Source organism: Podarcis erhardii (assembly GCF_964252035.2).
Source record: "Podarcis erhardii genome assembly, chromosome: Z".
NCBI lineage: Eukaryota > Metazoa > Chordata > Lepidosauria > Squamata > Lacertidae > Podarcis > Podarcis erhardii.
Genome location: NC_138504.1, coordinates 35,898,021 through 35,924,222, shown reverse-complemented (window position 1 = coordinate 35,924,222; position 26,202 = coordinate 35,898,021). Strand labels below are relative to the sequence as shown.

General features: G+C 45.3%; 1 protein-coding gene and 1 long non-coding RNA gene across 15 annotated transcripts in view; one reads left to right on the top strand and one right to left on the bottom strand.

Moving 5' to 3' along the window:
• Positions 1 to 17,117, bottom strand: part of LOC309333600 — a 128,250-nt gene extending 111,133 nt beyond the window's left edge. For 6 of the 13 annotated variants that reach the window (XR_014152564.1, XR_014152566.1, XR_014152567.1 and 3 more), the window contains exons 1-2: positions 16,962 to 17,117; positions 16,586 to 16,830 (exon numbers count right to left, since the gene is read on the bottom strand). This is a non-coding gene — a long non-coding RNA (uncharacterized lncRNA). Of the gene's footprint in view, positions 1 to 14,196; positions 15,819 to 16,071 lie in introns of those variants that run through there. The other 7 variants (XR_014152576.1, XR_014152572.1, XR_014152573.1 and 4 more) reach the window with 7 other exon arrangements.
• Positions 508 to 25,679, top strand: QRFP (pyroglutamylated RFamide peptide). 2 transcript variants are annotated; one of them, XR_014152551.1, is made up of 2 exons: positions 508 to 608; positions 7,762 to 10,968. XR_014152551.1 is itself a non-coding variant. In XM_081847326.1 (2 exons), the coding sequence occupies exon 2, from the start codon at positions 24,188 to 24,190 to the stop codon at positions 24,584 to 24,586; it is 399 nt and encodes a 132-aa protein (XP_081703452.1). In that variant the 5' UTR covers positions 524 to 608; the 3' UTR covers positions 24,587 to 25,679. The 2 variants fall into 2 exon arrangements, 1 of the variants encoding a protein (XP_081703452.1); XM_081847326.1 differs by lacking the exon at positions 7,762 to 10,968 and adding an exon at positions 24,188 to 25,679 and having other exon boundaries at positions 524 to 608.
• The last annotated feature ends 523 nt before the right edge of the window (positions 25,680 to 26,202 follow it).

Sequence of the window (26,202 nt, the reverse complement as noted above, 5' to 3'; positions counted from 1 at the left end):
ACTAAGCACCAGGGTGAAGGATGGAGTCAGCACGTCAAGAGTAAGGATTTGCACCAGGACATGCAAACTAAGAATGGCCAGCCTTCGGGCATAGCTGGACTCCTCTATCTTCTCTCAGCCTAACTAATTCAAAGCCACAGGAATCAGCCACATTTGTTTGCAAGTCCTTTTGAAGCTGGGAGAGACAGAGGTAACAAGGCACCCACAGGCTCTGATCCAAAAGAATCTGAGCAGGAAAACACACTGGAGGTTGTGAGAAAGAGCCACAAGCAAGAAGGGGGCTGTATTTTCAATGGGGCAGAACTCAGTGGTAAAGCAGAAGATGTAGAAGATCCTAGGTTCAGTCCCCAGCATCTCTCTCCAGGTAGGGCAGGGAGAGACCCACTGTCTGAAACCCTGGAAAACTGTAAACAATGTCATGTGACAAAGCACGTCAAACAATACTGAACTAGATGGACTAATGGTCTGTCTCAGCATAATAAGGCAGCTTCCTGTGTTCATCAAGAGCATCTGCAGCTCAGTGCCAGAGTACCTGCTATGCATGCAGAAGGTCCAGTGCTTTTTTTTTCAGTCGGAGTGTGTCGAAGCACAGTTCTGGCACTTCTCAGGTGGGTGCCACTGTGGGCTGGCAATCCTCCCACCTGCTTCTTGCCTTTTATGCACTTCTGAGAAGCCCAAAGCAAACATGTCAAGTCAAAATGGAAGCTGGTCAGCATGTGTGAGTCTACAATTTTTTTAGAACTATGACTCCACCTATCTCCTAGCCGTGATTGGTCAAGCTATGGGGTGGGGCCAATTCATATTCCATTTTCTTCAATCAGTCTCCCGTGTAGCAGTGGCAGGCTTTAAGCTTTCCTGCCAGGCCTCTACTGTTGCACGTGTGTGTGTTTCTGCAAGGGCCTTTCTGAGATGCCCTAGCCACCTGCCTGAATCTAAGAAAACAAGGGAAGGGAAGCAGGGGTGCATTTATCTGATCTGCACAAGAACCAGGGGTGACCTCCAAACTGGTTAGAGAGACAGCTTGCAGTAGCTTTTAGCACCTCCGTGGGTTTGTTGTCAAACCGGCAATTGTTCAGGGTTGCCCTGAGTTGCCCGACGACTTACTGTAACAATTTTGTGGTGAGTTCCAGCACCTATTTTTCTTGTGGGTGGGGCGGGGGAAGCACTGAGAAGGCCCGAGCTTCAATATCTGGCATCCCCAGACAGGGTTGGGTTGACTCCCTATTTGAAACCCCGGATAACCTCTGCTAGTTAGTTTGACTGCTCTAAGCTAGATGGATCAACCGTCGGACTTTGTATAAGGTAGTGTCCTGTGTTCCTATGGAGGAATTTGCCCTTGTGTCTCAGTTCTGCAGAAAGCAAAAAGGGCAGGCACCTCTGAAGAATCACATTGCCTTCAGATGAGGGAGCAAGCTGTGATGCAATAAAGGCAGAATTAATGCATGCCCAAAATCCAGCAAATCCTGAGCACCTAGTGCTTCCCTGCATGCACACACATAGGCAAATGAGGCTCATATTTCACATGATGACTATCAAATTCTCTGTGGCCCATATATCTAGGGAAAATTTTTTTAAATGGGGAAAGCTCAGCCTAGTCATAGAGCATCTTCTTGAGATGCAGAAGGTCCCAGCTTCAGCCCCTGCCATTTCCAGGTAGATCTGGGAGACTTGCTACCTGAAACCCCTGGAGAACCACATTCAATCAGGGTAGATAATACCAACCTAGGTGGGCCAATGGTCTGACACAATATAGGGCAGCTTCCTATTCTCCTATTTAACTATGAGGTTAAAAAAACCCCGTGAGGTTTTTTCAGAACCATGAGGACCAGGATCTTGACAAACGTAGGGCTCTAGCTCAATAGTAGAGCATCTGAGTGTCATGCAAAAGGTCCCGGGTTCAATTCTTAATGACATCTTCAGGTAGGGCTTGGAGAGAACTCTTGCCTGAAACCCCTGTAAAGCTGCTGCCAGCCAGTGTAGACAATACTGAGCTAGGTGGACCAATGACTTCATACAAGGCAGCTTCCTCTGTTCCCCAAAGCCTCCCCAAAGACCATTCAACTGATCAAACTGGCTCTTGATAATCAATAACTGCACTGCCATCCGATTTCAGAATCTGGGATTCCCACTGGCACTAATACCTGCAAGTGCTTCACACATCATGCTTCTATAAATATTGGGGGGGGGGGACCACTGTCCACATGTCCAAACAGGCACATGGGCTGTAACTCAGTAGGAGAGGACCTGCTTTGCATACAGAAGGTCCCAGGTTTGACTACCAGCATCTCCCATTAAAAGTGAATCATGGACAGCAGAGATGAAAATGGCCTATACCCCAAGTTCTTTGGAGAGACTGGCTGCCAGTCAGAACAGCCCATTCTTTGTTATATGGAGCAATGATCTAACTCAGCTTCACAATCACAACTTCCATGGTCCTGTAGGAAATGCATTATGTGTGAAGCAGCCCCAAGGATGGTTATCAGTCTACTTACCTTCTCCATACCAGGAAAATAGGGGCTCCACAGCTCCCACATTTGGTGAGGATTGAACTTTCCATACACTATCAGGATCAGGGAGGAAAACAACTCACCCTATTATTCTTTCTCACTGCCCCCTCTCCCTGTCATTCAGCACCTTCATTTCTGTTAACCTGTCTATTGTCAGTTCCCAAAACTGGGAGGAATCCAATTTGAGTTTGGGTTGCATTGGATTGAGTTGAGTTTGATTGAGTTGAGTTGAGTTTATCTTCGAGGTAGAATAGGAAGTTTATAGCAGACATTGTTCACCCCTGCGCTTGATATATCAGCTTGGGAAATATTCCTAAGGTGGAGAATGTGTGTATGTGTATGAGACAGCTCCCATATTTTGGGTGCCACTGGAAAAGCTAAGTTCTAGCCTGCTCCCAGCTGAATAATGGGTACAAACCACATGTCTAGCCTATGATTTTTCTCACCTGGCTTGCTGAAGAGCGTATGACTTCCGCCTTCCATCTGTGGTAGAAAAAAATATTGTGCACACCCCAGTCTCTTTAGTGGTGAGAGATTTCAGGGTGCTTACACAGGGTTCAGTTTCCTTGGAATGAATGAAGGTCAATGGAGACTGTGGTGTCTTTAGAATATATGGTTTTACTTCTACATATATACAACCTGAGTTTAGGATGAAGGGTCTCACAGCCTTAACACTCTGACAGATCTTGCTTCCCCATTGGGTTTCCAGGGAAACCCCTGAGTCACAGCTTGGGGTCTAGCACAAAACAGGCATGCCTCTCTGTCTCCAGCTACCAGCATCAGCCAAAACTCTGTCTTACACAAAAAACCTTCTTAGCCTGTTGTTCCCCATCCTAGGATTATGTGGCATCCAGCCAGGTGAGGTGGGGGAAAGCCCATCCATATGTTTCTATGGCAGTCTCTTTGGACTGGTCTGACCAGTTCACCAGGTTTCCTCTTGTAGATCTTAACCTCACAGTCACGGGGTCACAAGTTTGAAAGGTACCCATGGAGATCATCTAAACTAACCCCCAACCTTATAACAGTAGTGGTGGTTGCCACATTCCCCTTGCTCCAGCAGTGTCTATTGCCCAGGGAGGACAGAAGGCCATGGGCTCATTTTTGCATCAGACAGAAGCTGTGCACCTTTCAAGATTCCCCCAAGCCTCTCATTTCTTCCAATCCCATTAAGGTCTTGCAGAAGCAATCAGAGAGGGCTTATTATCTGTGGGTCACTGATAACTTCAGAAATTACTTCCCACCTGTCCTCAAGCCCTCCATACCTCAGCTGCTGTTGCATGGCAGAAATCATGTCTAGGTAGAAAAGCTTGGTTAATATGTATTTTTCTTTTCTTTTCTTTGTCATCTCAGGCTTTCACAGCAAACAGAAAACAGGATTGCCAAAGGAGCTTTAAGCAAATGGCACAACCCCAGCTGTGGTGCTTAGTTTGTAAAGAGACTGCAATGGAGGGGGGGGGCTCATAAGAGAGATAGTTAGCAGAGCAAGCTGTTCTCCATCAAGCCCAGATGTTCAAAAATGGGGTGTCTGCCTTAGTTTGCTGTGGCCAATTCCACTCACTTCCAAGCGCTTATGGGACAGATCTGGCAATGGTTTTGCAGCAAACTCTTTAGCAGTTTGATGCTGAAGGACTGGTAGAGAGAAGAGGCGAGACGGAGGAAGCGGGTGTGTTCTTGGCACTAACAGGGAGGCAAAGGGTGGTTTTAAAAGTGGGTTGGAGAAATTCATGGAGGAGAAGGCTATCAACAACTACTAGTCATGCTCCACCTCCACAGATGGAGGCAATAATGCTTCTGAATGCCAGTTGCCAGAAACCTCAGGAGGTGAAAGAGCTCTTGTGCTCAAAACCTGCTTGCATGTTTCCCATTGGGGCATCTAGTTGGCCACTGTGGGAACAGAATGTGGGATTAGATGTACTGTTTTTGGCTTGATCCACCAGGCAAGCTCTTCTTGAGTTCTCCCAGTTGCTGAGAATCACAAGTAGGGAGAATTGTTCAGCTTCTGCTTTTGGGTCTCCCATTGGGGCATCTGCAAGAACAGGATGATGGACAAGATGGACCTCATTTGTCCTCATCCAGCAGGGTTCACCTCATGTTCTGCCCCCTCTGTTGGAGGCTGTATGCCTCTGAATACCAGTTGCTGGAGGCACAGGAGGGGAGAGTGCTCTTGTGCTCAGGCCTGGCTCATAGGCTTCCCATTGGGCCATCTAGCTGGCCACTGAGAACAGGAGGCTGACTAAATGGGCGACCAATTTCTTATGATGGAGCCTGGTTAGATATAGTGGTCCAGGAGATCTCCCATTGTCTCTGCCCTGTAGGAATGGGAGAAAGGATTTTGATATGAGTTGCTGAGATTCCTTCTCAAGAGAAATGAATCTGGAGATTCTTGCGGAGGGGAAAACACTCAAGGAGTTGCAAAGGAAGTGTTTCCTTTCAATAACAGAATATTTCTCAGGTGAGGTAGGTAAGCAGTTCCGCACAGCTCTGAACCGCCATCTGAATTTGCCTACGGAAACATTTTGAAGGGTATTGGAACAATCCATACATGGGCAAAATTCCCTAGGAATCCCTGGAGAAGACAATTGTTCTGCCAGCATTACCTGGCTGGTGTCTTGAGCTTGGCACGAGAGGAGCCAAGATTAAGAACCAACTTCCATGCCATGTAAAATACCAAACTTAAAGGGAGCTTTGGGGCAGATCCACACCAGACATTTAAAGCACACAGATAGAGTGTCCTGCTTTGCCTGATTGACAGAGCAAGGCCAGTCAAAACCTATTGGTGGGCAATTAGACTTCGGGGAGTAGGGTAGAGGACAGAGATCCAGATAAAATGGCCACATGTTAATTTGTACGTAGAGATACAAAATGATAAATAATACAACTAATACAATTGGTGACATAATTCATCTTATCTCAGCAGGGTATGGGGAGCCTGTGTCCAGGCACCAAATCCTTAAGGCCTTCAAATTTACTGTGGTATACTTTTGCAGGGAGAGGTTATTAAGGCTGTTAATATCACAGCCAACTGGGGCTTGAAAAATAGAAAGTGGAGACCATCATCTTTGTGCACTGGAGAATTGGAAGTTGTGTGGAAAAAGCATTGTTTGCCTGCTATACAGTCTCCGTTCACTGCTTCTGGCAGTCTTTAAAAAATCTGCAAATGCTGTTTGAGCATAGAATCATAGAATTGTTGGGATGTACCCCAAGCACCATCTAGCTCAACCTCTTGCAATGCAGGAAGCACAGCTAAAGAATCCCTGACAGGTGGCCCTCCAAGCTCCATTAGAAAACCTCTGACGAAGGAGACCCCACCACCTTCCGAGGGAGTTTGTTCCAATGTTCAACAGCTGTTACTGTCAGAAGGTCATCCTAATGTTTAACCAGAATCTCCTTTCTTATCATTTTAATTCATTGGTTTGCATCTTACACTCTAGAGCAGCAGAAAACAAGCTTGCTCCATCTTCCATGAGACAGCCCTTGAGTTATTTGAAGATGGCTTTCATATCTCTTCCCAGTCCCCTCTTTTCCAACTCCCTCAAGCATTCCTCATAAGTCTTGCTTTCCAGACCCTTGATTATCTTGGTCACCCTCCTCTGCACACGTTCCAGCCTGTCAGTATCCTCCTTAAATTGTGACACCCAGAACTGGACACAGTATTTATTCCAGGTGTGGTCTGACTAAGGCAGAGTAGAACAGTACTATGGCTTCCCATGATCAGGACACTAGACTTCTGTTGATGTAACCTAGAATAGCATTAGCTTTTTTTGCTGCTGCATCACACTGTTGACTCATTGTTAAGCTTGTGGTCTGCTAAGATCCCTAGATCCTTTTCACATGTACTACTGGCAAGCCAAGTGTCTCACATCTTATATTTGCAAGGTAGGCGCAACATCAATTAACTGCTCCCAAGGGCCAATTCCCTCAACGTTAATTCATTTAAGATTGATACTGTTTGTTGTGGAGAGTGCACAAAATATTACATGAAGATTTATTCACATCGATGGTGAAGGGAGGGCATGCATCCTTTCTGATTCACAGGGAAGGTTGCTAGACCTGATTATCCTCCAGGTGTTCCAGCTGCCCCCCCCCATGTGAGTGTCCATCCATGTTAATTCCCCACAGTAAACGCAAAAAGTATGACAGAAAAATAAATGTTCCTCTAAACACACAGGGAATGGTGTACCAGAGTAACAATTGGCCATTAACCATTTATATAGCTGCATTCCAAACACCATTAGTTGTGCCTCATATTGGGAGGTGTTGTTGTTTTTTTAATTCTCCTTGTCAGGCTTATCTACCCTGCTGTGCCCAGGGGTGGTGGGAGACACTGCCAGCTTTCAGCTTCATGAGATGTCCACAAGTTCTCTCCTAACACTAGGACTTGTGGGTATCTAATGAAGTTGAACACTGGAAGATTCAGGGCAGATAAGGAACTTCTGCAGTCAGCACAGAGTTAAACTGTGGAACTCACTCCCACAGGAAGTGGTGATGGCCACCAACATGGAAGGCTTGAAAAGAGCACTGGACCAAGTCAAGGAGGAGAGGGCTATCAATGGCTATTAACCATGACAGCTGGGCACTGCCTTGGGGGTGGTGCATCCCATTTCACCGCTTGAAGCAAAAGGGGGAGTGTCCCCTTGCCCTGCTCCCATTGCCACCATACCTGCTCCTGCACCATACCACTGGCGGAGACGCAGCACCAACATCACCACTAATTTCAGGCGAGATCTTGCTGAAATCATGTGCACTCGCAAGATCTTGCACAATTTCAGACATTTCGGCTGAATTCGGCACCAATAGCAGCACTGCTTCTGAACAGGCAGCAGAGCAGGTGGGGGGCCCCCCAAGGGCTGCTACCTTGGGGGCCACTGTTTACCTAATAGTAGAGCTGGCTATGCTCTGCTTCAATGGTCAGAGGCAATAAAGCTTCTGAATACCACTTGCTGGAAACCACAGGAGGGGAGAGGGCTCTTGGGCTTGGGTTCTGCTTTCGGGTTTCCCATTGGGGTATCTAGTTGGCCAAATAGAGAACAGGATGCTTGACAAGTTGGGCTTTGGCCTGATCCAGAAGGTGCTTCTTAGATTCTCCTTCCACTTTTTGAGGCATTGTGCCTATGAATACCAGCTGCTGGGAATTGCAGGTGGAGAGAGTGTTGCCATTATACTCCGGACCTGCTTGTGGGTTTCCCATTGAGGCATCTAGGTGGCAGGATGCTAGACTAGATGGTCTTATGTTCTTATGTTCATATTCATTCAGGAACTCAAAGAACCTGGACCAGTCCTGGAGGACCTTCCCTATATAAGACAACCCCACTCAGCTTCCATCCCAGGAACAGAAACTTGTCCTGCTTTCAGAAGGGTGTGTTTGAAAACAAAAGGGGGGCGGGGGGCGGGAAGCAGCTGTTATCTTTACCTTACACCTGGAGAAAATTTTCGGTTGAGGAATTAAAGCCCATTTGACAAATCCCACTCCTGTTGTTTCTTCCAGCCTAATTAAGTAATTTGATTTACACTCAAGCCCAAACAATACCTGCAATCAAGTGAAGGCAGGAGGAATCTGCTTCTTGTTGATACTGGAAGGTTAGGAGTTTGTTTGTTTTGCTTGTTTGTTTGTGATTGCTCCTGTATCTGCAGTATCTAAGCTTCAAGATTTGGGACTGGTTTGATTTTTTTTTTTAATAGTTCAATTTGTTCAATTCGAAGAAGATTCCGAAGATATTGGTGCATGTGCTCCACCTCAGAGGACATTCGGTGAAGACAAAGTCTCCCACAAATGAACGGGACATTCTTTTATATAATTCACCCAAGTGATGTGGAAATAGATTTTATGGTGTTTGCCTTTGTGATGCTAGACAACCAGTCCATTGTGTTTGCCCTGGTTTCTTTTGCTTTAGGTGGAATATTTTCTAATTCTGTTGGATCAGGGATGAGATAAGGGATTAAGCGGTCATCTTGATTTCTCCATTCCCACTCCCACATTTTGGATCTTTGAGAAACTGCTTTCTTGACGGGAGGAAACAAAAGCAAAACTGGGTTGTCGTTGGCTTGTGAAAACATTTCCTCTGTCATCCTGAAAGCCTCGCCCCAGGAGTCCCTGTTGGGGCACAGCTCTACCAACCTCAGGCTGGCCTCATCCAGCCCCTCACCCACCTGCCCTCCTCTTTAGACCCAGTCTGAGGGTTGCTACTGAATGTCAACTTCTTCCTCCTTAGTCTCAGTGCTGCCCTCCCAGAGGCAGGATGGGGACAAAATGAGACTTAATTGGCTTTGCCCAGATGCCACCTATTAATTGGCCTAGGTGGCACGTACTAATTGACCTAATTGGCCCAGGTTCCACCTACTGTTGGGCTCCTTTGCCTTCTGTCCCACCAATCCCAAAGAGCACCAGCCTCCACTGCTTTCCCCTAGTGAGTTTATTTCAATGAAAAGGAGGGACTGTCTAAAATGTGGAATTTCCAGGTTGGATCCAAGGATTACTGTAACTCCTGAAGAGTCTCTGTGTTATCTGTTTCTCAGGCTTAGGCTAAAACATGTCTGCTGTGATGCTCAAGGCAGATTAATCCCAGAGGGGCAGCCAGCCAGGTTAGCCTCTTGCACAAAGAACAAGGAAGAGTCTTGTGGCACCTTAGCCCTCCTAGTCAGAAACCAAGCAATTGGGGGGGGGCAATTTTATGTGGCATTTTTCTACCCTGAGCAGAATTCAAGTGCATCTCAGCGTGTTAAAATGTTCCAAAATAAAGCTGAGTGTGTTGCATCAGGAGAAGAGCACTTTAACCAGTTTCCCTGGATCAGTTTTCATTTGAAAAACTATATGAAACTTCTTTTTAAACCCAATATCTTTGCTGAGATGAAAAAACAGCAGAATGGCAAAACTGAATAGGTTATGTCAGCTATTTTGGAACCTTTAGCATTTTATTTATTTATTTATTTATTTATTTACAGAACAAAAATGATAAATGGCAAGCTGTTGAAATTCAGGGACATTGTTTGCTACTACACAGGTGATGTTCATCAAGGAGGGCTATGTTGCAGGTCTACCCCAGTGTAAGTCCTGCAATGAAAAGTGCTCATACAGCAGATTTTAACTCCACTTTTGGGGTGGGGGTGTGAAGAGGAGTAAGAATTTAAAGTATGAGAAACATGGGTGGTTAAAGATGAATCAGAGGGGCCAATGCAAGTTTTAATATTTTCCAATCTAGAGAAAAATTGTGATGTTAAGTCGCAGTAAAATTACTGAGAAATGTTAGTAGAAATTGGTTGAAGTTCTGTTCACAGCAATGGGACATAAGCATGACTCACTTTCTCTGTATCTACCACAGTCCCCATCATCCATGATCACTGGTCACAGTAGCTGAGGCTGATGGGAATCATGGAGTTGGAAGAGACACCCATCTAGTCTAACCCCCTGCAATGCAGGAACCTCAAGTAAAGCATCCATGACAGATGACCATCCAACCTCTGCTTAAAAACCTCCAATGAAGGAGAGCCCATCACCTCCGGAGGAAGTCTGTTCCACTGTCAAACAGCTCTTACCTCCAAAACGTTCTTCCTGATGTTTAGCTGGAATTTCCTTGTTTTGGTCCTACTCTTCAGAGCAGGAGAAAACAAGCTTTCCCTTAAGATATTTGAAGATGGCTCTCATGGAGAAACTATAGATGGCTGCTAGCCACAATAGCTATGTTCTGCCTCCACTTCTGGAGGCAGCATCCTTCTGAATACTAGTTGCTGAGAATCTCAGGAGGGGAGGGTGCTCTTTTGCTCAGGTCCTGCTTGGAGGCTTTCTTGTTGGCCATTGTGAGAACAGGAGGCTGGACTAGATGGGTCTTTGGCCTGAACCAGCAAGGCTTCTCTTATGTTCCTCCAACTTAAAGATGTTACAGTTTTGCAATTCTTAACACTGTATGGCTTATCAAAATGTATTGTGTGATGTATTTCTGGGTTTTCTGTGCACAAGAAACCAGGGCAGGATGCTACAGAAGATGAACAGGGCAGCTACTTGACATGGGTGTTTCTGGATCTAAGATGTGCTCCTTCAAAGGCTGATCCTTGATGGTTAGATGCTGCTCTGAACAACTACTTGAACAGAGCTGGCCTGACCTTTCCAATGATGCTTTCCAGTGAGCCATCATTTCACTTTCATGCACTGTTTGATCTTGACAATGACAAGGAATTATACAAAGCAGGGAGAGTTTGCCACTTCTGCATTTCATTGAGCTGGAAGTTCAGCGATAAAGGGAGGGTGGGGGAAGAGAGACGTGACTTTCATGTATTTTGCATGGGTCAGTTAAGGGTGTGTGAAGGTCAGCAAGGGAGCTGGGTATAGGATACTGCCCATTCATGTCTGAACTGCTGGGCAGATCATGTGCCCATCCACCATTTCAGTGAAGTAGATCACTAGTGTGTGATTGGTGTCCAATAACATAACGTGTGGACTTGCAAAAACTTAATAAAAAGGAACTCATTATTATGCGTTGTTTGGTTTACTGCTTTTCCTCAAAGGTGAACATGAGGGCTACTGCCCCAATTCAAAACAACCCTGTGAGGTAGATTAAGCTCAGGAAGGAGTGGCTAGCTTGCCCAAGATCCTCAAGTGAGTTGTCATGCACCATCAGAGACAATGGAGCAACTCTCCTATGAAGAAAGGTTGCTGCATTTGGGACTTTTTAGTTCAGAGACAGGCAAGTCAGAGGTGACATAATAAAAGATTATACAATTATGCATGGCCTGGAAAGAGTCGGCAGAGGGAAGTTTTTTCTTCCTCCCACATAGCACTAGAGCATGGACATCCAATGAAGCTGAATGTTGGAAGATTCAGGAGAGATAAACAAAAGGACTTATTCACGTAGTGCATGAACTGTGGAACTTGCTTCCGCAGGAGGCAGTGAAGGTCACCTACTAGGATGGCTTAGGTTATCAATAACTGGTAGCCACGATGACTATGCTCTTCCTCCACAGTCAGAGACAGTAATGCGTCTGAATCCCAGTTGCTGGAAACATCAGAAGAGGCGAGTCCTCTTGTGCTCAGGTTCTGCTTTCTGGTTTCCCATTGGGGCATCTAGGCTGCCACTGTGAGAACAGGATGCTGGACTAGGTGAGCCACTGGCCCCTGCCAGCAAGGCTATTAAATTATTAAATTTGTAGACTGCCTTTCATCTGCAGATCTCAGGGCAGTTCACAACATAAAAATGCAATATCGAAGCACAAAATACATTATAAAAATAAGAACAGAACAAAACCAAACACCACAAACCAATACCCTCCTCCCTACATGTGTCACTATGTCTCCCTTATCCAGGAACAACATTGTGTCTTGTTTTTCTAAAAATGGTTATTGGCTGCAGGGGTTGGGCAGATGTAAAACTTCAAATCAACATTTAATAGGATCACACTCCTGGAGCGATCAGCCCTTCTCTTGAACAAAGTGTCTGTGTTTGAGTGCTAGCTTTGAAGACAAGAGTACTATAAAGCAAATCAAAGCAATATATGCTTTATTGTACTAGCCAAAGGCCATGACAAAACCATACAAACACTACCAGGAAAAGAAATATCTATGTAACTGTATATAAATCAGTATAAAGGATAAAGCAAATAAGTGCTCAGTAGGGAGCCCAAGATGAAAATACTCATATCAGATATCATGCGTGCATAAAAAGCATTGAAGCCTAGGATTCCTTGTGCCTGCAGGCATAAATTGAGGTAGGGATCATATGGAGAAGGCCCTTTCTCTTGAAGCCACCCCTTGTATATATTGAGGGCTCTTGCCCCTTTCATTAACAGCTTTCTGCTCACACCGTTCTTCTGAAGAGGCCAATTAGCTGCTGCCTAAGTCAAATGGTGGTTGGTTTTGTTACTTGTCCAAAATATCGAAAGATGATTCACCTTATCTAGTAGTTCCAGCACATGGTCATTAAAAACAATTATCATTCACCTCTTCCTTCCCTCCTTTGGCCTCACACTGTCCTCAACCACTGTATGTGTCTTCAGCACTAACTACTTTTTAATTATATTGCTGAACTCCTGCAGTGGTTCTCAACCTGTGGATCCCCAGATGTTTTTCGACTACAACTCCCATAATCCCTGAGCTCTGGCCTTGCTAGCTAGGGATTATGGGAGTTGTAGTTCAACAATATCTGGGGACCCACAGGTTGAGAAAGGCTGCCTTAGGGGGTCCCTTAGCTGTGGTTGCAGGGGGTTGGACTAGAGGACCCTTAAGGATCCCTTCCAACTCTATGATGCTATACTATGATAATCAGCATCACCTTCTTCATCTTCCCTGTCACTCATGGGTGACTCAGTGCTAATTAACGATATGGTCCTGGGCCTGCTTTGGGATATAAAGAAAAATAACAATTGAATTAAATGCACTTTTTAAAGGGGGAGCGTGAACAGCTAATCAAAAAGACTCTTTTGCCCTCAAAGAAGCCCAGTCGGATCCATGTTCCCTCCCAGACTTCAGGCTTCACAATGGAATCCTAGGCTCTGGAATGCAGAGCAATAATCTTATCAGAGGGGAGGGGAGGGGAGGGTGTCTGTTTAATGAGGGGTCTTATTTAAAGAAAGGGAGACACGGGCACCTCATGCACATCCTACTTTCCCACCTGGACGGAGCAGTCAATCTAGCAGAAGCAGAAAAGTAAGTACTCAAGGAAACCTGTTGCCATGTTCAGCGGAGGTGGTTTTAGGGTAGCAAGACTGGTTTGGCTGCACTGGGCGGCATACTGCAGGGGGTGCCACAACAGTGCCGTAGAAGGGAGTATGAGAGGTGTGGTGTGGTGTGTGTGTGTGTGTTGAATTTTAGTGTCACACAGGGTGCCACTGAAATTTGAGAGCCCAAAGTCTGCTACTGTGTTCAGAAGAAAGCTTATGCGTTTTTTTATTCATTCATTCATTCATTCATTCATTCATTTGTCAAGGAATATTTTTCCCCAAGTGGGTGTTCTGTCTCGCAAAGAGTGGCATAGATGAGGTCAGCTCTTGAAACTAGTTTTCTAAAGGTAAACAAATCTAGACTCCTATTTCCCTAACTTCAGCCATTTCTAGACTACTAGGGCAAGGAGATTGGCCTTGAGTTCTCAATGCTTCTTTGGAGGCTAGTAAGAGGCGATATTATGGTAGTTTATAAAATTTTGCATTGCACTGAAAAAGTAGATAGAGAAACGTTTTGATCACTCTCTTGTAACACTAAAACTCGTGAACATCCAATTAAGCTGAATGTTGGAAGATTCAGGGCAGATAAAAAGAGGGACTTATTCCTGAAGCACAAACTATGGAACTCCCTCCCACAGGAGGCAGTGATGGCCAGTAGACCCTCCAAGTGTCCCTATTTTCCAGGGACAGTCCCAGATTTACAGAAGCCCTCCCAGTTTCTTATTTGATCCTGGAATGTCCCCTTTTTCCTTTGGGTGTCCCTATTTTCATCAGAGAAATGTTGGAGGGTATGGAGCTATCTTACCCCCGAGCCATCTCAAGGCAGCCCTGTATAGGGAAGTTTTTAATGTTTTATTGAGTTTTTTTATATGTTGGAAACCACTCAGAGTAGCTGGGGCAACCCAGTTAGATGGGTAGGGTATAATAAGGCTGTCCTTGCTCACCAACAATGAGATGCTGAAAAATCAAGAGCAGGGTGAGGTGACTCTGAGAAAGGGATGGGAAAGGATATCATGGGACAGGGATGTGGGAGACATTTTGCGAAACCTTCTGGGGGCCACATGCTAGCAATGGGTGGAGCCAGAGGCAAAGTGGGTGGGACAATGGATGTAAAATATCACCTCTGTGCAGCCGACTAGGTTCTGCATACCCCACTCTCGATCCTCCATGCAGGCCAACAAGAGGCATTGTCTGAGGACAGCAACTCCCAGTGAATGGGAGAATTGGGGACTAGGCAGAGAAGCCCGAGGGGTGCATTTGGGTCCCTGAGGTTCTCCACCCCGGACTCAATAAGCCACAGAGTCTCCAGGTCTGGGCAATGCTGTTCTTTGTGACTGCTAAACAGAGGATATTCGGGGAAGTCAACCCCTGTTAGGCTCACAGTGGCTCCAGACCTGTACAGAGCCTGGCAATTCTTGGACTGTGCTGTTCCCTGCATGGTCTCCTGTAATCCAGAGAGGATTCCCCTTGCCTGGTTTCTCTTCATTCCATCCTCCTCGCTTTCTGTCATCCCCCAAACCCTTTGCAAGGGGGCTTCTCAGCTTGCCCCACTTCCTCCGGCTCACCCCCTCCTGCAAATGTCTCCATGTATCCGTAATCACAGAATTATAGAGCTGAAAGGGACCCCAAAGGCCATCTAGTTCATGCCCTGCGATGCAGGAATCCCACCGGAAGAATCCCCAACAGGTGGCCATCCATCCTCGGCTTTAAAACCTCCAAGGAAAGAGGAGGTGCCAGACCGAAATCGTTCAGGGGTGGGTGGGTGTTTATGTGTGTGGTGCTTGTATATTAAGGGACATGTAGTAAAATGTGTGTGTTTGTGTGGTGTTTGTCATTATTAACTGACCTGCGTAGGTTTGTATATTAAGGGGCATGTGGTAAAATGTTGTGTAGAGAAACATTTGTGGGATATAAGGTAAAGTGAGAGCAGTGGGTGGGCTGTGAGAAGAGAATGGAACCTTGGGGTGTGCTGCGTGCTGATTGGCTGAGGATGGAGTGTGACAGGCAGGTGACAGTTGGGACAGGTGTGTGTGTGAGACAGTTAAAGGCAGTTGGGCTTTGAAGGAGGAGGGAGGAGGGAGGAGAGAGGAGAAAGACTCCAAGAAATCCAGTTCCTCAAGACATGTTTGTGGCTTAGACAAGCTGATTTGTCTCAGGAGGGCAGTTTGGTCCCAGGGACGCCAGTTGCCAATCCCAATCTCCACAGGGCCTTGACAGTCTCATCTTTGGGAAGGAGTGAGGAATCTGCTCTGCTGAGGTCTTCCAAAATTTGGCAGTTGTGGTCCCAGCCAGTGTCAACAGATACAAAATCAGTTCCTTGTTATATACACATTCAAAAGAGCCAGACAAGGAGAAGGGTGAATTGTTGGCCCAGTTATCAAAAAGATCTCAGAAAATACTTTGGTCCACGACCCTTGGCGCCGTCCTGCCAGATATGTCTGTGGGTCTCAGGATCTTGGCATGGTGGGGAGGCACCCCTATGTGTACAAAATAAATTCATTGTGATGTCAAATAGCAACCATGTGCCATTTGCAGGGAGAGGTCCCTGGTGTGAGCCGAAAGAGAAGAGCTTTCTCCCATCTTATTCTTGTATCTTGATCCCAAAATGAAAGGCTCCCCTAACCAAAATCCTGGCTACACCCATGGTTGTCACTCTTTGTGGCCGGACTTACCGTATTTTTTGCTCTATAAGACTCACTTTTCCCCTCCTAAAAAATAAGGGGAAATGTGTGTGCATCTTAAGGAGCGAATGCAGGCTGCACAGCTATCCCAGAAGCCAGAACAGCAAGAGGGATCGCTGCGCAGCGATCCCTCTTGTTGTTCTGGCTTCTGAGATTCAGAATATTTTTTTTTCTTGTTTTCCTCTTCCAAAAACTAGGTGCGTCTTGTGGTCTGGTGCGTCTTATAGAGCGAAAAATACGGTAACTTGGCAAGATCTCCCTCTCCCCTGACTCAAGGTCTTTGATGATGACTTCGTCTGGGTGGAAGGGAAAGGGAAAGGGAAAGAAGAGAACAGCCACTTAAGGGATGGGAAACCCCTGGTGCCACACCGCACCCTCCCAAGCCCAAACTGCCCCTATTCTGTTGGCTACCAAAAGATGTTTATTTCAAGCCTGATTTCGGTGGGGGTGAGAGGTGAACCTGTGGGCACCAGAGGCGGTCTCTCCAGCCCCCAGGGTGCCCTTGGGGGGGGGCATGTTGGCATGTCCTATCCAAGGACTCCCCCCCTCCGCGCTCGGCTTTAAATGCCAAAGATGGTGGAGGCTGAGGTACCCTTCCCAAATTCTCCTGGCCACATGAAGATCATCTTCCCAAGGGGCTCCACTGTGAACCTCCTCAAAGAGTGGAGCTCCAACGGTGGGCCCTGGGCTGGCAACTCTGCAGGTGAAACAAAGGGAAAAGGTGAGAAAGAAAGTAAAATACAAACTAACCACCTCTGCCTTCCTCCAAGTCTCCTCCAAGCAGAGGTCAGTCTCCTCCGGACTCCATTATCGTCAGAATCTTACAGGCCTCGCCATCGTCTCCCTCTCAGCAACAGAATAATTGCTCACCTGGACCCCCAGACTTGCCTGTTTCCATCCCCTGGCCACTCACAAGGGCTGGATCTTCCTTGGGGACAAAGAGGTGGACCTTGTTCCTCTTGCAGCAGTTGCCCAGCAGCTCTTGCAGCCTCTTGAAGCTAGGAGAGAACAAGGAGAAGTTAAGAAACTGGAGCCCTAGGTTCAAAACATCTCTCAGCCATCAAGCTCCCTCCACTTAGCCCATGTCAGGGAAGTCCGGATGAGGCAGAGGAGGACTACAGCAATGGACCTGGTCATTGCCTTGGGGCCAGGGCTTCAAACTCACTGCCCACTCTTTCACTCCTGCTCCTCACTGCCAACTGCTGATCAGTTGCAGTTGGTCCCTAGAAGCCAGCAGTGAGTGATGTCACATAGGCTGGGCTGGGTGAGTCATGGTTGCCTTGACAACAGCAATGAAATGATTCCAAAGAAAGATAGAACATTTTTTATGTACGCAACAACAGCAGCAAGGATTCTTTTGGCAAAGTACTGGAAGACTAAAGAACTACCTACTCTGGAAGAATGGCAGACCAAGGTGACTGAATTTATGGGACTGGCAGAGATGACCGGCAGAATTCGTGACCAGAGGAGAGAGACAGTGGAAGAGGACTGGGAAAAATTTAAAATTTATCTTAAAAATTGTTGTAAAATTTCGGAATGTTAAGATGTCAAGGGATTTGATATAAAGAATTACAGCTGTAAAAATTTAAGCTTAAGAAAATTTTAAAGAGAATTAAATATAAAAATGGATGAAGGATTGCTAAAAAAATTTTAAAACAAGGATGCAGTGAAGGGGAGGTATGGGGAAGTCGTGTTATGTTTGTTTGTTTTTTGTTTATGTTGTAAAATTAATAAAAATTATTTAAAAAAAAAAAAAAGACAACAGCCTCCCCACTAAAGCTGGACTACTCTGGCTCCTCCTTCAGAATGGGGAGGCAAGACCCTCCAAGTGCCCCTAATTTCCAGGGATAGTCTTGGATTTACAAAAGCCGTCCCGGTTTCTGATCTGATCCCAGAATGTCCTCCTTTTACTTAGCACACCCCTATTTTCATTGGATAAATGTTGGCGAGTATGGCTTAGTTGACTTCAAGAGAGGATTAGGCAAATTCATGAAGCAGAGGGCTGTTGATTGCTACTATCATGATGGTTATGCTCTGTCTCCCTATGCTTCTGGAAACAGTTGCTGGAAGCAGCAGGAGGGGAGAGGGCTCTTGTTCTTGGGTCCTGTTTGTGGGCTTTCCACAGGCATCTGGCTGGACATTATGAGAACAGGATGCTGGACTGGAGGGGCCTGATCTAGCAAGGCTCTTCTAATGGCCTACTTCTACTGTCAGAGGCAGCCAGCCACTGAATACCAGTTCCTGGGAATCACAAGTGATGAGTGAGTTGCTTTTGTGCTCTGATGTTGCTTGTGAGCTTCCCATTGGGTCATCTGGTGTGCTACTGCAAGAACAGGGTGCTGGACTACATGGGCCAGCGGCCTGATGCAACAGGGCTTTTCTGATGTTTTTGCTGTCTTAGATCAACTAAAATATCACAGCAGTGCTCTCCTCTTCCCAATCTTATGATATCACAAAAAGCACATTACAGTAGCACATTACATAACTGAGAGTGCATCAAGTTACAAATGCCCTTGCTTTAATTTTTTTATTTCAGTTATGTCATTTACCAAGCTATTGCATCCCTGAACAGTATCACGCAACTCCTTTTCATGCAGAAGCAGACATTGAAAGATGAGGAGGATATATTTGGCAGGTTCACTCTCTCCAAGGCATTTACAGATGTATTTGCCTCTGGAATTCTGACGACTTGGATGGCAGCCTCTTGGAGTAGCCTGGCTTCATGAGGCGGGTTCCAACACAACGGACAGGTTTTTCTAGGAAGTTTTCAGTGGGAAAATTTAGGTTTATTTGCACTGGAAATATATTGCAAATTCATGGACAATGCGGCTATCAACTGTTATTAGCTGTGATGGCTATGCTCTGCCTCTATGCTCAGAGGCTTTTCAGTTTTTATTTATTTATTTTTTTAAATATTTATTAAAGTTTTTTTAGATATAGAATGCACACATAAAACAATCTTGCTTCTATCACAACAAATTCTTCGCTTCTTTGGACTCCCTCACGTCCCCCTCTCTCATTTACGTCGTTAAAATTTTTTTTCCAAACAAATTATCAACTTGTTTACAGTCTCATGTCCACACATTCAAATATAATCTAGCACTTTTTCCAATAAAATTTTTATATTTTCTTTAATCTCACTTAGCATCAAATTTAAATCTAGTTTAGTGGTGGCCAATTTTTTATAATCTAGCATCCTTCTTAACATTCAAACAAATTACAATGTTTTTGTAAATACATCTTGAATTTCTCCCAGTCTTCCTCCATCTTTTCTTCTCCCAGATCTCGGATTCTGCCAGTCATCTCGGCCAGTTGCATATAGTCCATCAGCTTGAAAAGCCAAGCTGATGGCTTTTCAGTTTTTAAACTATAAAGTAGTGCAGCCACTGTGCACCAAGACACAGTGTGGCTCCAAAGGGTTAATAAAGCATCAACCCATCCAAAGATTTCTTTTACAAATAAGAAAGATTAATAAAAATAAACGTATCATCCACTTGTGAGTTCCATCATTATTGTTCTATATAGCCTTAAATGAGCCAGATATTTGCATGTACAGAAGGCACTGATTGACCATGCGCCTCAGCATTTGTATAGGGAATAAAATCATGCCACATATTGAAAAACAGTCAATCAAGCTCTGCCCTTTAGATACTTTTAGTTTTATGAGATATCTTTTCAAGAAAGGTTATTTGTTTTCTTTCTTTTTCTTATGGTTGAACTTTTTTTCTTAGCAAATCAATAAAAAATTAAAAAGAGTAATGCCCCTGAATACCAGTCGCTGGAAACCCCAGGAGGAGAGAGTGCTCTAGTGTACCTGTCCTGAAGCATCTGTCTGACCACCGTGAGAACAGGATCCTGGACGAGGTGGGCCACTGGCCTTATCCAGAACCCAGGGTCACCTTATCTTCTTGAAAGGGCAGGCACAAAATGTATTGTGTTAGTGGAAATTCACTTGCAAAAATGTGCAGATTAGAGGAAATGGCATGCTAAAAACAAGTGTGTCATTTGGGAGAAAAGTGCCTCGGATTTCTACAAGGAACAGAATTAAACACATTTTGTTGGCTGAGGCAGAGCAGGAAACAACTAGTCTCCTCCCTCGTGCCAAGTCAAGGTACATGGAGTTAACTAAAGGCTGGCTGAATTATTCTGGCACCTGAAGCAGAGAATCCCACAAGCGCTTCTCCCTGGGGAGTAAACATGACAATTATGATAAATTAAAGGACTTAAAATCTGCTGCCCTTTCATGACTTGAGCAGCCAGATGCAAAGGAAGGCAGAGTTGCTGCATTTTTAACAGTTATCTAGAAGAGGAGATTTCAGGGGGTGCAACTTGAAGCAATGGGGAAATTAATTAATTTATTTTGTATTCATATTCCATCTTTTCTCCAAGGAGCTCAAGGTGGCATACATGGCTCTCCCTCTCCCCAGTTTATCCTTACAGAAACCCTGTGTTGTAGGTTAGACTGAGAGGCAGTAACTGAGCTAATGAGCTTCATGGCTGAGTGGGGGATTTGAACCTTGGTCTCTTAGGCTCTAATGCAACAGCTACACCACACTTGCTCTCCAAATAAAATAAATCTATCTCCAGTCTGTGCTAATTTTACTTGGGTTCATATACCTGTTTTGTTTCTGCATTAATCTGAGATTCTGTATTTTAAAATCCACATGAAAATCTGTACTTAATTATTTGGGGTTGTATGCAATGCTAGTCCTACTCAGAATAAATTTATGGAAATTTATTGCAGTGGCTAACTTAGGTCCATCAAGTTCAATAGGTCTGCTCTGGGTAGAACTTAGCTGGATAGCAACCCACATAATTTTACCACATAATTTTATTTACCTTGAAATCCACATTTCATCTCAATATACACATAAAATTATATCCATTTTTAATGCCTTTTATTATTTGAACCGAGAATTTCAGGCTTGGGGCATGAGTATTAAGGCTCTTCCATACTTTCATTTAATATAGCTAATAAGCTTTCTGTACCTCCATTAATCATCTGTTGTCTATATTACATTCTTCTCCAAATTGCTGCCTTCTCACACCTTCCTGTCCTTTTCTCATACTAATTTCTTTTTCAGAGTACCCCTGGTATGGGGGGAAAAAATCTGGATCAAGGGAGGGGAACATATAGGAAGGCAGTGACTTGCAGGAGAGCACCATGTGGACAGCAGTACATGTGAGAAGGATCTAGGGGTGATAGTAGACCACAAACTTAGCATGAGTGTGATACTGCAGCCAAAATGGTGAGTGCTAATCTAGGCTGCCATCAATGGAAGTCTAGTGACCAGTTCAAGGGAAGAGATAGCACCACTCTATTCTGCCTTGGTCAGACCACATCTGGAGTACTTTGTCCCACAGTTTAAGATGGATATGAACAAGCTAGAATGTGTGCAGAGGAGGGTCTGGAACCAAGGGTCTGGAAACCAAGCCTTATGAGGAATGGTTGAAGGAGCTGGATATGTTTAGCTTAGGAAAGAGGAGACTGAGAGGAGATATGGTAGCCATTTTCAGATATCTCAAGGGCTGTCACATGGAAGATGGAGAAAGCTTGTTTTCTCCTGTAGTGGAGGGTAGGACTTGAACCTATGGTTTCAAAAGACAAGAAAAGAGATTCCAACTAAACATTAGGAAGAACTTTCTGATGGTGAGAGCTGTGCAACAGGGGAATGGACTCCCTCAGAAGGTGGCAGACTCTCCTTCCTTGGAGATTTTTAAACAGAACCTGGTTGGCCACCCGTCAGGGATTTGTTAGCTGTGATTCCTGCCTTGCAGGGGGGTTGGACTAGATGACCCTTGGGTTACCCTCCCAACTCTGCAATTCTTTGATTCCATGACAACAGAGAATTAATAAAGCTACATGAAGTTTTGTATCCAGATTAATTGGCAGTATGGATGAGCCCTCTTAAAGTGGGGTTTGCATTTGGCATCAAATCTGGGACCAAATGATGCACTACTGGAAACAGCATCACTCAGGAGTTCCCATTAAGGCCTTCCAAGTGGAGCCAAACTTTCCTGCAAGGACTTCTATTCAGTGGTAAATTCCATGCCAAATGGAAACTCTGATTGCCGCATGAATCTTCCTTTGCAAACACTGCTCAATTGAAGCTACACCTGTTAATGAATACTTTCCCCCTTGAAATTGAGCATGGGGGGGAAATCTCACTTCTGTTATTTTACCCACTTTCTCCGTCAACCCACCCAGTACTGGCATGCAGCCCACAGAAGGTTTCCAGTAAGGGGGTGTGACCCCTCAGTGCTGAAAAAGACCCCTCCACCCTAAGCTAAGCCATCATTCATTCACTGTACTGTGCTAAAAAAAAAATCTATCCTCACCCTTGTTATTTTATCAACTGCTGTAATTTTATTATAATATAGTTGCTGTTGAAACATAAAAATCTATGTCTAGGGAAGAAGAAGATACCTGTGGTGTGTCAAGGGTTTGCAAAGCTTTACACGAAAATTCAATAAATGTTTTAGACTATTCTGTATCTCACCCTACGAGACAAGAATGAACTCTGCGAGAGAAGTAGGGCGCACAATTTTGCAGTGCAAAAAGGAAGAATTCATTTCACAGCAGGAAAGGAAAAGGGGGGATAACTGTGTATTCCAAAAGCCCACATTTCAGCGGTGAGCCTTTGCTCAAAGGGGGCTCCATGCCAACCCCTCAAAACCATCCGAATAATTGCGACCGGAATTGACTCTCTTTCAGCCTCAGTTTGCCAAAGGAAGCTGTCCAGATCTCTTGATTAATTTGTTTTCCTGCATTCTTGTTTTACAAGGCTCCTGTTGAATCCACATGGTGCTAATGGAGCGACAGAGTTGGCAATCTGGGGAGTGGAAGAGGTCACAGGCCAGATCAAGCCACGGGGCAATTTTAACTAGCCAGGCCAAATTTTAATCAAGATATACTAATAAAAGAATGAAAGGGAAAAAATGCCTGCTGCTTCACTCAGAAGCAAAAGAGAAAAACTTCTAAGCAGTAAAAAAAATAAGAGCCCAGACTTCCTCTTGGATTTTGTAGGAGAGTAAGGCAGTCATTCAGTGGTGCAGCACATGAAGTTGTAACAGCAGCAGCAATAATTTTAATGTGTGGCAGAGAGCAGTCCTAATTCAAAGGCTGGAGAGGAGGGGGGCCAGGAGACAAGATGGGGTGGCTTGCTGAAGACTCCAGGGAGTCTCCTCCTCCTGCTGTGACCAGTTCCCCTCCTGCCTGGTCTCCCAGAACACATAGAGAAATGAAAAGAACAGATTGGTTGTGTTCAGACACAGTCTCAGAATGCTTGGGGAAAAGACCCTAGAGAGGAAGAGACTCGGGCAGCTGTGGGAAGACCTACTGGGAAGAGTTGCTGGGATCACTACAGCTGCACTATTTGGGTTTCTTTGAATAAAGAGTTAACTTCACCGACACCAGTGTTTGTTTATTGCTGACCTTCACCTGACTCTAACTCCTGACAGGCTTAACCATCAGAGGAGGGAGGGAGGAAAGGTGGGATGAAGGCCAGTGCTGCTCACCTCTCCCCGCAGCTCCCATTGCACCACCGTGAGAGGTCAGGCTGCCTCTCCCCCTTGCTCCCCTTCCCCACTGCCTTTCCCCACTGGCCAGGGGAATTCAGGACTCTGCTTGACATAGAGAGAAGCCATGATGGTGCAAGGATTTTTGTGACAGTCCCAGCATTTTTAGGGCAGTTGGAGACTATGTTGGCCACTATGAGAACAGGATGGGCCCTTGGCCTGATCCAGAATGAATATTCTACCTCCACTGTTGGAAACATCAAACCTCTGAATACTAGCTGCTGGAAACCACAGGATAGGAGAATTATTGAGAGTTGTTAGGAGATATTTATTCCCGTTCCTGGAGCTATAATTCCCAGAGTTCCCTGAGAAGAGTGATTGATTGTTGAACTAATGGCTCTCAGTACCCTTATATACTTATAAGCAGTTTAAAATGTGAATAAAACAATGAAATTGGGGGGGCTGTTAAAAATATTTATTTAAAACATTCAGAGAATAATTAAAATCAATGATAAATTTTAAAATGCGAGTAAAGCACACAACTCCTAGAGTGATTTGACAGTCAATCTCTCTTCCCAGGGAATTCTGGGAACTGTGAAGAGAATAGTGGGTCTCCTACCACCACTCAGCACCCTTAACAAACTCCAGCCTCCGAGAATTCCTTGGAAGAAGCCATGATAGTTTAAAGTGGTATCATAGTTTTGAATGCAGCCACTAGCTCTTCCCTTATTCATTATAAAGTACAGAGGTGTTTGTGGTGTGTGTTTGTGTGGTGGGTTGAGGACTTGTCTAGGGATGCCTAAATCCAGTGACATGTCTTTCACTCTTTCTCCCCAGATGAAGGCCTCCTGCCTCTTCTCCTGCTTCTCCCTGCTGAGCTTCTGTGTCTGTTTCCCCCTGGATGAGGGGCAGGCATTGGGCCAGAAGGCCAGCCTCTGGGTCCCCAGAGCTGCCAAGTGGAAGTGTTCGCCTGGAGACCTCAAGTCCCTCCTCAGCATCGCCAGGGAACTACAGGGGTTTGAGAAGGAGCGAGCTGGCATCCGCCTCCGCTTCGGGAGGGAGAGAGGAGGAGGTCCAGAAGATGAGAATGAAGCCACCAACTACCTGCCAGAGGAGGCAGGTGAGAAGAGGGCTGGCACTTTGGGGAACCTTGCTGAGGAGCTGAATGGCTACAGCCGGAAGAAGGGAGGCTTCAGCTTCCGCTTTGGGCGACGGAGGACAGCAGCTCTCTTCTGAAGTCCACTGTCCACCCACTTCGGCTGTGGAAGTCCTTCCTTATCTGTCCTGTGCTACATCTTCAACACTCTTGGGATGACCAGCAGTGCCCTCACCCCTGATTTCATCCTTCTGTTGCCTCATACAACACAAGCATTTCTCATTTTCCTGTTCCCTATTCTGCAAAATATTGTTTTTCGCAAAAGGGGGTCAAGAAGGGATTGATTCCACAACAGTCTCCTCCTTTCCACTGACTTCAGCTGTTCTGATTCGGCAGCTCAGTCTCAAGGCCACTTCTGCATGTTTTGCAGGAAGGGAGAACAGTGCAGAAAAGATCCCACCCCCCAAATGCTATAATTTCCCCCCTGCAATGCCTGACCGTAAAGGAACATTGGGAGCATAGATCACAGTCTTCATTCATGGAGGGCACCTCTGAAACTCAAGAAGACCTGGCTGGTGCTTTTAAGAACTGAGCGAAAGAGTGGGGAACGGTTTTCAGCTCAAGGGCCACATTCCCTTCTGGGAGTCATGGGCCAGTGGTGGGTGGGGCCCAAAGCAAATGTGGGTGGAGAAACAAATGAAAATTTCACCTTTGTACCATAGCTTAGTTTACACCCACCCACCCCTACCTTTATACTGCAGCCAGAGCAAGCGAGAGGCACTATTGGAGTTCAAGGATACATATTCTAACCATGCAAAATAATGGGAGGGGGGGAGTTAGGGGTGTGGCCTGGTAAGAGTAAGTGTGGAGTTGGTGTAGCCTTCATAGAGTTCTGAGGGCCAGACAGGGAGCCCTTAAGGGCCATGACCACTCTCTTTTATTTCTGACACAGTATCCTTGTGGAAGAATGAGGTGGAGGGGGGTTTTCTTTCTGGGTTTGGGGAGAGAGATCATCCCTTGCTGGAGATGGGTAGAACTGTGAATTGAAGTTTTTCTCCATTTTTAATTTCTCCAACCAGCTCTCCACATTTCCACAGCCTGTCGAAGACCGCTATTCCTTTAAGTTCTCATGAAAAGTCATTAGCATTTTTATGCAGATTCTCCTAATTGATATGTTTGAAATATTTTTCCACTAACAGGCATTGTTTCACAAAACAATTTCCCCTAAAACAACACATATTTGTATGCTGTTTTTGTGGATGTGTGCATCTTTACTCACGTTACTCCAGAAAAGGGCAATGATTGGCAAGAACTGCATCACTAAATTTGGAGAAGGGCTGCAGTGCAGTTTCTGCATTGTTTCTGAAAGTGCATATTATGTAGGTTTGCCTTTAAGTGAGCTGAATTTCTTGCCCATTCCCTAGCTACCAGTTGTGATAGCTATGTTCTCCTTCCACGTCAGAGGCAATATACCTATGAATGCCAATGGCTGGGAACCACAACTGGGGAGAGTTGCTCTTGTGCTCAAGTTCTGCTTGGGAGATTCCCATAATGAACATCTTGTTAGCCACTGAGAGAAGAGAAGGACAGACTGGATGGGCCTCATTCAGCCTGATGCAGCAGGGAATGCAGGACAGTTTTAAAAGGGGATCAGACATGTTTATGGAGGGCAAAGCTACTGGCCAAAATGGTAACACTCTGCTGCAACAAAGACAGTAATGTATCTGAATACCAGTTTCTGGAAGCCACAGAGGGA